At 39.4% G+C, this 10809-nt stretch overlaps 1 protein-coding gene across 1 annotated transcript; it reads right to left on the bottom strand.

The window, feature by feature from the left end:
* Positions 1–4097: 4097 nt before the first annotated feature.
* Positions 4098–6706, bottom strand: LOC145639908 (uncharacterized). Its single transcript, XM_081691231.1, has 2 exons — positions 6268–6706; positions 4098–4204 (listed from the first exon to the last, which is right to left on the bottom strand). The coding sequence occupies exons 1-2, from the start codon at positions 6704–6706 to the stop codon at positions 4098–4100; spliced, it is 546 nt and encodes a 181-aa protein (XP_081547357.1).
* Positions 6707–10809: the final 4103 nt, after the last annotated feature.

Here is a 10809-nt window from a genome sequence, read left to right as displayed (position 1 = left end):
AGAGAGTGGTCTTTCCGAGCAACTGCTAGGATAACCGAGCCTGGCCTGTAACACCCCCAAATCTCCCATTACGGAAATAATAGTATAATACGTATAATTATACCGTAGAGATAGACTTAGGCGTCTTACCGCCGCGTGATTACGCAAGGCTACTCAACTTACTAAAAATAACAATACTTTGCAGTGGAAACTTCAATACTCTTCTTTATTAATAATAACCATAATAGTAACCAATGTTATGAGTACTCCAAATAGATACAAGACCAAATTCCTAATTTAGTGAAAACCAATCCCGGGACTCCAATGCATCATTTATTGACTCCAACCTGAAAATAAGCAACACTGCTTACCATTACGGTAAACAGGGCGAACCAAAACAAATAAGAAGTACGGGTTAGCAAAATATGCTAAGTACTGTAAGTGCAAGATAATTAAACTCAATTTATTCACAAACATGCTTTAAAACCAATTTCCAATAAATAATCCAATAATTCCAAACTCATGGTTTAAAACCAATTCTCAATAATTCCAATATCAATAATCAATAAAACCAATTCCAATTATTTAAAAACCAATTCCTCATATTAAAACCAATTCCTTTTCCAAGTGTGCACACCCCCCAAGCTAGTCTCCTTATGTTACAAGGCTATTCTTGAGGAAAGACCCGGTCATGCAAAGTCCAAGGCCTTATCAATAAACCAAATCCTCATAGTGGGATTACCAACATGCTTATAAAGCATAAATAATAATAAATCCATGATTCAATAAATCCTCTTTTAAATCCAATAATTCAACCTTTAATAATAATAATTCAAACTTCTTTTAATAAATTCAACATGCTTTTAAAATCAATCCTTTTTAAACATGAATAATAAATTAATTAATCAAAACATGTTATAAAAATAAATACTCCAATTTAATTATTAAAACCAATCCTTTAAACATACTTTTAATTCATAAACCATAATTCAATTCAATTTAATTCAATTCATCATAAAATCATTCAAACATGTTATTCAAATCGATCACTTTCAAGGTATCTAGCCACCTAACGTACCTTGATCTTCACTTAGCCAACAACACTTCAAAAGAAATATCAAGTAGCTTGATCAAAAACACCCTACAAATAAATATAACCTTAATCAATATAAGGTTAACAAATAATCACAAATAATTAAATTAAACCTCCCAACTATATGTACATGAACCTCTTAAATTAATTCAACATGAACATTATTAAAATCTGATTTTATATGATTAAAAATACTCATAATAATTTCATATTAATCTCCCATAATAATAATAATAATAATTGAATAAAAGAAAAGGAGAAGAAAAGAATTGGATTTGCGTAGGAAATAATAGGCAGAACTTTCAGAGGCTATAAGTCCTTTGATATAGCTCCAAATTGGGTGATTCTTGAGCCTAACCTCAAGTATTTTTCAAGAGGAACAACTTTGAATGAAACGTCACTATCCCAAAAACTGACCATAAGTGCCCGAAAATTGGCTTCAAAGATGAACGGGATGATTTGTGTAAAATTGAGGAGAAGAAAAAAAAGAATTGGTATGAAGAATATGAGAGGTACGAAGGGGTATTTATAGGCTAGTATGAGCATGAATTATGGTAGGAAAATGTAGGAAGAATTATGGTAATTAGGGTTTAAGAGATTACTTGGAGAAGTGAGCAAAGATTTAAGGAAAGTTTTGATATTTGAAGGGATTGTGTATAATTGAATATGGAAGGTATGTATGTCATGAAAAAAATTAAGGAAATTGGGATTTCTTGGGGAATAATTAAGAAGAATGAATGGCAATATATAAAATATAATAATTGGATATAAAAAAGATGGAGAATTAGAATTATGGAAAATAGGAGATTTTAGGGAGATAATTAAAAATACAAATTACCAAAATATTTTCCCAAAATCTTTATGGGATGGCCGAAATTATTGAGCTTTCCTAAGCTCATATTTTCGGCCTTCCTATTTAGTATTTAGAAATATATTTTGCTAGTTTAAAGGAATAAAAATAATTGTGTAAATAATATTTATTGTAATAAATAATTAAATAACAAAATACCAAATATTCACCAAATAATTTAACTAAATAAAAATCAGATTTTCACATAGGGAAATCCGAAATTATTATCTAATTAATTGGGATTTTTGGACCTATTAAAATAATAATAACATATAGCTTTTGCCTTAATTAAAATATCTGAAATATAAATAATCCGGTTTTTAAAATAGGATAAATAGATAATAAATCTTATCTAAAATAATGATTAGTTTTCAAAATACTTTTGGAGAAAAAATTCAAATATCATTTTGGCTCCAAGATTTAAATAGTAAGTTGAATTACTAAAATACCCTTTTTAGAAAATAATAATTAATTAGGAAAATACGTATGAAAATAAGGGGTATTACATGGCCCATCGATCCTAGACCCCGCAAGAGACAACCAAAGGCTGCTGATGCAGGTACTTAATATTATTTCATGCCTTACTTCAGCACTTTAGTTCATTTCATTCATTTTCATTTTTTTCATTTTTTTTTGCTGAACTAAACTCCAACTCTGCAGGTTGTCCACAATCATACTCTGACCTGCGAGATAATTGACACTCTTCAAAATAGAGTGGACATAGCTGAAACAGAGGCAAAGCTTGCCAAGCTGAAGCAAGAGAAGGCTGAAGACAGGGCCAAGAAAGTTGTGGATTCCTTCAACGCCTTCTGCGAGGACGTGGAGAAGGAAGTCCTGCCTATGATGGACGAGGGTGAGGCTCTTATCAAAGCCTTCGGTGCTGTCGATGTCAAAAGCCTCAAGGCCAAGATTGAGCAGAAAATCGAGAACGAGGTTCATTCCCGAGTGCTGGGTCGGGAAGCTTTGTTTCAGCAGAGGGTCAAGATCTTGGAGGTTGATGCTAATCGTCACCGAAAGGCCTGTGAAGATAGAGAAAATGAGCTAATTGAGGCCAGCACCCAACTTGAGGCTCAGGGGCAAAGGCTGACCAGCTTGGAGACTCAGCTGAACGACAAGGAAGCTGAGTTATCCCAGGCTCGGGACGAGGCCAAGCAGAAGGGACAGCAGCTAGCTGACGCTGAGGCCAAGTTAAAGGAGCAGCAAGAGTCCTCCCAGAAAGCCTTGGAGGAGGTTCAGAAGAAGCTGGTCGATGTTGAGGCTCAGCTGGCCATAAAATTTTACTCCAAGGAGGAGTACTCGACTACCTACAGGAATGGGTAGAGGGTGGCCCGAAGATTGGCCCTCCATGCAGCTCCTGAGTTAGACTAGTACCAATGTGAGATTTAGGCTGAAGACCCCAAAGATCCTCATATGAAATTTGCCAGCCAGGCTGAGGTAGATCTGGAGATCCGTCTCCAAGCTGAGGAATTGGAGGATGCTGAAGCTGAGGAGGCTGAGAACAGAAAGGGTGAAGCCCAAGCTCAAGTTTAGCCCGCTTCTTCTGCAGCCGGAGCTGATGCCACCTTGGACCCCAGCGTTGCCGGGAGGCCTGACCCTTCAGCTGAAGCCTAGGGACTTGGGCAGTCGTCTTCAGAATCTTGCGGATCAACTTGCTCCTAAAATGACAAATGCCGCTTTTGAATGTTTTTTGCCTCTGTTTTTGCTTCAGCTTGCCTTAGTGTACAAAATCTTTATTTTTTCCTTTGTACGCATTTCGGCAGCTGTTATTTTCTGCTTGTGGCGGCTGCCGATATTTTATTTTTATGTTCTGAAACAGTTTAACTTCGTAGCTCGGTTACGAGCTTTTTATTCATGTTATGAATCTGATGCCTTTTCTTCTATTGCTTTGCCTTGTATTTGCGCATTAATCTGATGGTTTTTGAAAAATTTACTAAGTAAAAAAGGTCTTCAGCTTTAGAAGTTTTCAACTGTTGAACACTTATAATGTATATTGCCCCCCCCCCTAGAATTCTGAAGGTTGGTCTTCAGATTTCTGAGGTAATTGCTTGCCTTTTTGGTTTTAGACAAAGCTTTTCTGTACTAGATAATTTTCTAATTGTTATGCGATTACTCTTGGTTTTCTGTCTATCTTAAAAAATGGATATCTGAGACACAAGGCCAACTTAAGGCAATGTCTCAAACAGTGACCTTCTGGGATACAAGGCTTAGTGAAAGCAATACCCCAGATTCGTCCATGGACTCATTGCCTCGGAGAACAAGTCTTACTGAAGCGTGTGCTCCAGCTGAAAGACCAGTGTTCTTAAATAGGCGAGTTTGTCAGCAATCCGAAACCTGATGCCTTTGAAGGCGAAGGTTTCAGACAGGGCTGAAGGAAAACTTAAAGAGTAGATAGAATAAAGAAAAATGAAAGAATAAAAATTGCAAATATTTATAGAAATGTTGGCTCTATGGCCTTTCATTAATAATTGAGAATGCACTTACAAAGATTGTTCTGCCCCGAAGGGTTTACACATGGAATTTTTTAATTACATCAGCATTCTAATGATTTTTTAGCTCAGTTCCATCCAACTGCCGAAATCGGTATGTCCCAGGCTGAAGTTCATCATAAATCTCGTAGGGTCCCTCCCAAGTGGCTGAGAGTTTCCCATGGATTCAATTTTTCTGAACTGCTGCAGCATTCCGAAGGACAAGGTCTCCAATTCTGAGAGGCCTTGCATGGACCCTTCGGTTATAAAATTTGCTGAATCTTTGCTTGTATGCAACCATTCTATCTTTGGCTGAGTCTCTTACTTCGTCGAGGAAATCGAGAGATTCCTTCATAAGTTGCTCATTCTCAGCCGAGAAGTGGTGAACTCGTAGACTTTCAGAACTGATTTCTACTGGAAGGACGGCTTCAGCACCATACACCAATTCAAAGGGTGAGTGGCCCGTTGCCTCTTTTTCAGTTGTCCGAAGAGACCAGAGAGTTCCCGGAAGTTCCTCTAGCCACTTGGATTTTTGATCCTCAACCCTCTTTTTGAGAGCATTAAGAATCTGCTTATTTGCAGCTTCGGCTTATCCGTTACTTTGCGGATGGCACACCGCTGAGTATGCCAATCTGATGCTGAACTGATCAGTGTACCGCTTCAGCGGCAGATTGTCAAATTGCCTTCCATGAACAAATACTTTTGGGATGCCGAAACGAGTAATGATGTTCTGCCAGATAAATTTTCTAACAGTTTGCTCTGTAATGTTCGAGACTGCTTCGGCCTCGATCCATTTACTGAAATAGTTTATACCGACTATCAACCACTTCTTCTGGTATGGGGAATCCGGAAATGGAACTAGGATATCCAACCTCCACTGGGCAAATGGAAGAGGATTCAGAACTGGCTGAAGCTCCTGGGCCGGCTGATGGATGACTGGTGCGAATTTTTGACAATGTTCGCATTTTCTGACCAGTTCCTTAGCGTCTGAGATCATGGTGGGCCAATAATACCCTCCCCTTAAGGCTTTATGGGCTAAGGTCCTTCCCCCAATGTGGTTCCCGCAAATGCCGAGATGGATCTCCCGAAGGATATAATTCGCATTTGTAGGGCCTACGCATTTCAGCAATGGGGCTGAGTAGGACTTTTTGAGCAACTCTCCATTGAAGACAATGAACCTGGAGTTGGTTCGCTTCAGCTTGGAGGCTAGAGTTTTATCCTCGATAATTTCTCCCCGAAGCTTGAAAGCTAGGATGGGGTCCATCCAGCTGGGCTCACGGTCAACGCAGCACACTTCAGGTGCTTCGTCAACACTTCTTTCTCAGTGCACCTCCACATAAACAGATCGGTTCAGCTCAGTAAGAGTTGAACTAGCAAGTTTGGAGAGTGCGTCAGCTTGAGTATTCTGACCCCTTGGGATCAACTGAACTTCAAACGCTCTCAGCTTTGCGATGACTAAACCTTGGAAAGGTAGGCTATCATTGATGGCTCTTTAGCCTCGTAGTCACCTCTGATCTGACACGCAACTAGCTGAGAGTCTGTCTTCATACAGACATGTTCGGCTTCCAAAGAGATGCACAATTCTAAGCCAGCAATGGCTGCCTCATATTCGGCCTCGTTGTTCGAAGCCTTGAAAGAAAATTTCAGTGCGTACTCAAAGGACTTGCCTTCGGGAGAGGTTATCACTACCCCTGCCCCCGAACCATTCACGGTGGATTATCCATCCGTGAAAACGGTCCAGACTTTCTTTCCTTTGTCTAGCGTCTCCTGGTACGAGCATTCGGCTAAGAAATCCGCTAGAGCTTGAGTCTTGATGGCTGCTCTCGGCAGGTAGCTGATGCTGAACTCGGTGAGCTCGAAAGCCCACTTTGCCAACCTACCAGATTTTTCTACTTTGCCGAGTAGTTTTTCCAGCGGTTGATTAGTTAAGACCGATATTTGATGGCAATCGAAATAGGGCCTCGACTTTTGAGCTGCTACCACTACTGCATAAGCAACTTTTTCGAGTAGGGGATAGCGAGTCTCGGCATCTGTCAGAGTGTGACTGAAAAAATAGATCGGCTGCTGAACCTTGTCTTCTTCCCTTAGCAGCACTGCATTGATGGTGGCTGGGCTGACAGCCACATATAAGTATAGGGTTTCCCCTTCAGCTGGACGAGCCAGCGTAGGAAGTTGAGCAAGATGCTCCTGAAGCTGCTTGAAGGCCTCTTTCTGCTCGTCTCCCCAGATGAGCTCTTTTGTTTTTGGGAGTTTCAGGGCTTTGAAGAAGGGTAAACCTTTATCCGAGGCTCGGGAGATGAACCTCGAGAGGGCTGCCATTCTTCCAGTGAGCCGCTGAACATCTCTTTTTGTTTTCGGCTCAGGGAGATCGAGTGCTGCTTGCACCTTTGCATGATTGGCATCAATCCCTCTCTTGCTGATCACGAAGCCGAGAAATTTTCCAGACTTCACTCCGAAGACACACTTCTTCGGATTCAGCTTTATTTGGTGCTTTCTTAAGGTGGCGAATGTTTCAGCCAGGTCTTTAACATAGTCTTTATCTTCCTTGCTTTTGAGGATAGAATCGTCAACATAGACTTCCATATTTTGGCCTTTTTGCTCGGTAAAAACTTGATCCACCAACCTTTGATATGTTGCCCCCACATTTTTCAATCCAAAGGGCATCATTTTGTAATTGTACACCCCGGCGTTCGTGACGAATGCCGTCTTTGCTTGGTCGTCGGGGTGCATGAAGATCTGATGGTACCCAGAAAATGCGTCCATGAAACTAAGCAAGGCATGGCCGCTTGTCAAATCGACTAGCTGATCGATCCTCGGCAAGGGGTAAAAGTCCTTTGAACAAGCTTTATTTAGGTCCGTGAAGTCAACGCACATTCTCCAGGTGCCATTTGCCTTCTGAACCATCACCACATTGGCCTGCCATTCTGGATACTGACAGGGTTCGATGAAGTCTGCATCCAGCAACTTTTTGACTTCGGTTGCGATGTCTCGGTTCTTATTTGCGGAGTAATTGCGCTTCTTTTGCTTAACTGACTTACACGTGGGGTCGACATTAAGCTTATGAGAGACGAGGTCTGGACTTATCCCGGGCATGTCAGCTGCCGAGAAAGTAAACACATCTCGGTTGTCCCGAAGGAGTTGGATGAATTCAACGCGGACTTTTAGATCAAGATCCATTCCGATTGTAACACATTTTTCAGCGTCTCCTTCGGTTAACTCCACTATTTCAGTCTGCTGATCCAGCTCTATTGCTTTGGAGCCGGATTCTTCATCATCTGGCCTGTTGTCAATATCAGCAGGCTGACAAGGGAATAAAAGCGTCGTCAATTGTCCATCCCTAGATCAAATACAATTTATACAACCTAAACAAACCTAATACGAGTATAAGGCAAGCATAGGGGTCGAACCACAGAGAACGGTAAAGACCACCAAATGTTATCAACAATTAAGCTAGTCCGGAATAGGGGATAAATAAACTAAAGTCTAAAAATGCTAAAACAAAAAATAAAACATTAAGGGAAATGGTTTAGGTATAACATTCACTAGAACATAAACAAAGGCATAGAAATTGAATTAATTATGAACTAAACATGCTCGAATATCGAAATTAAGAATCCAATCTAGCCGCCTTCCGGGGTCAATTGGCTTCTCCTAACATAGCCTCTATGTTTCCACATTAGAACCATATACTAGGAGGTACTATTAAATAACAATCGATAGTAATGAACCTTAACTAAGTCAACTTCCGTTTCTTGTTAGCAAAGATTCACCTTTAATCAACCAACAATGTGCACTTGCAAGAAGATTAAAGAATATCAAGCATATAAAGACTTTAATCACAAATAAATCAATTCTAAACCCTAGAACATGCTCAAGGTCCAACTACACCACAACCATCCCCTTAATGGGGAAATTACTCACTAATCATGATAATAACAAGATTAATCAACAAATAATCAAGAATCAACATGATCAACAAGCAATACCAACAACTAAAATAATAATCAAAATAAACAAATAAAAATAGAGGAGAGAGAGTAAGAAATTGCTCATTAATTGAAGATGAAGGTCTACAAAGGATTGAACAAGCTCCTTCTTCAAAATCCAAGTTCATTAATGAAGAAAACCTCACTTTCTCTCTCTACCAAAGAAGACTAATCCTAACCTAACCTAAAACTAATTAGAGAGAAGCTCTCCTAAAACTAATTAGAGAGTAGAATAGATAGTTATTCCATCCCCCCCCCCTCAAAACGTTCTAAAAAAGGGACTTATATAGTCCGTATAGAGTCAGCTGAGAAAAGGAGAGGTCCGACCGAACAAATGGGAAGGTTCGGCCGGACTACAGGGTAGGTTCGGCCGAACCATGGGTAGGTTCGGTCGAACCTCCCTGATCCTGGTCTGGTCAAACTCCTGTGGTTCGGCCACTCCTGCAAAACTGCCAATTTTCATCTTGCCCCTGCCTCGAAGTTCGGCCGAACCACTGAGCAGGTTCGGCCACACCATCAGGAGGTTCGGCCGAACCTCTTCTGAATCATGCTTCCTCTAGCTTCCTTTGAGCTTAGCTTTCTCCTCTTGAAAATCTCGATGGTTCCTACAAAGCATAAGCATGAAAAGCACAATAAGAACAAAGCGGGAAGACTAAGAAAAGGGAGGATAAAGGAGAAAGAAAAGAGAAAGCAAAGCTAAGTAAAAATGCTTAGAAAGAGGGCCAAACAAGTGCAAACGAGGGGATAATCCTTAGAGAAAAAGGATAAAAGAGTGGCATAAATGCCACTCATCAAAATAAAGAACGAAATATAACAAATCAAAAGCAAATAAAATACGAAAATAGACTAATTCTAATAAAAACTACGAAAAGAACTAAAACACGACAAAATTACCAAAATAAACAAGAAGCTTTATTAAAGAGAAAACAAGAGAAAGAAATGAAAATAAGATAAAATAAACACGAAAATGACTCTAAAACTACTCCCTAAGAGTGACATAAATGTCACTCATCAAATTCCCCCAAGCTAAACCTTTGCTCGTCCTCGAGCAAAGCTAAGGCAAAAGAGAACAAGATGGAATTATTTAAAGCAAAAGAAACAAAATAGAAACAAAGAGAAAGAATGTACACTAACTCACTGTCGTAGGAATCACGGATGCATTTAGCGTATGCATCAAGCCCTTTAAACCCCTATGTCGCCAAAGAGGACGAGTAAGCTCTCGTGAGGGTTTCCTAAGAGATTTAACCCACAACTCTTGGCAACACATAACATTCAAGGCAAAGGTGAAATCAAGAAAACTCGAGTTTTGATATTTCAAACCAAACACAAACAATGGGCTAAATGCACAAGAATACAAACCTTTCTAGACATTAAAGGTAGCCAAGCAAAAGAATAGTTAAGGTTGGTACACACATAAAGCATGCAAAGGGTAGAGAACTTAGAGGGACTTACACTCCTCCTTATCTCCAACCAAACACCCGCATCCTCACTAGTTTTGCATCCACTTTTAAGGTGATATCTCGAGATTCCTCAAGGGAATCGGAAGAAATAATCAATGAAAAACATTTAGGCTACCCGACATCTTGGCATTGATAGCTCGCTCAATAGGCTTGGCTTGATTACCCTCCATCGGTAGTAACTAAACCTCACTAAGGTCAAAAGGTCTTAAAAGGGTTGAAATATTTAGGCTAGGGTAAAGGGTGTGGAAATAAATTTGGAAATTGGTGGTAAACTTAAAAGTGAAGCAAGGTTGATCATTCCTCAATTCAAACTCAATAAACTACCAACTTTCAAATCAAAAATTCTAGCAACTCTTCCCCCAAGCTTATTCTTTTTCAACCAAACAACAAATATTTTTGTATTTTCTCAATACTTTCTTTTTTTTTTTTTTCATTTCTTTTTATTCTTTGCTCTTGCCTCTTTTAACTTTGAGCGGCTTTTTCTTTCATTTCCTTTATTTTCTTCTCATTTACTCAACCCATTCAACATAACAAATATAAACACAAGTACCAAAATTTGAGTTTTTTCACTTCTTTTTCATTCTTTTTCTCACTTTCATTAACCAAAAATACAAATCAAGTCCCAAGAATGCTTCACAAAAACTAATAAAGGTGAAAATAAAGCAAAGGTCCATTGGTTTGTAATGTGGTTATGCCAAAGAAGGGAAAATGGCTCAAATTGGGTTGCTAAATGAGCAAATGCAAAAGAAAAATAAAAGAAAAGAAAATAATAAAACAAAACAAAAATCCTAATTGCCTTCGTCTTCCCCTAGGTTGGTTCGGTCTCGATCTTGGGTAGATTAAGCCAAATTCTCGATATAAGCTAGCAATGCCAAGGATCCAAACGCCACACATGCAAGAAATGTAGAAGGCTAGAACAAAATAGACACATCCTCACAAAAATGACGGTAGTGGAGTAGCAAAAATCACCTTTAAA

The sequence above is a fragment of the Chenopodium album genome, chromosome 7 (genome assembly GCF_948465745.1).
Source record: "Chenopodium album chromosome 7, dcCheAlbu1.1, whole genome shotgun sequence".
NCBI lineage: Eukaryota > Viridiplantae > Streptophyta > Magnoliopsida > Caryophyllales > Amaranthaceae > Chenopodium > Chenopodium album.
This window is presented reverse-complemented; position numbering and strand designations above follow the sequence as displayed.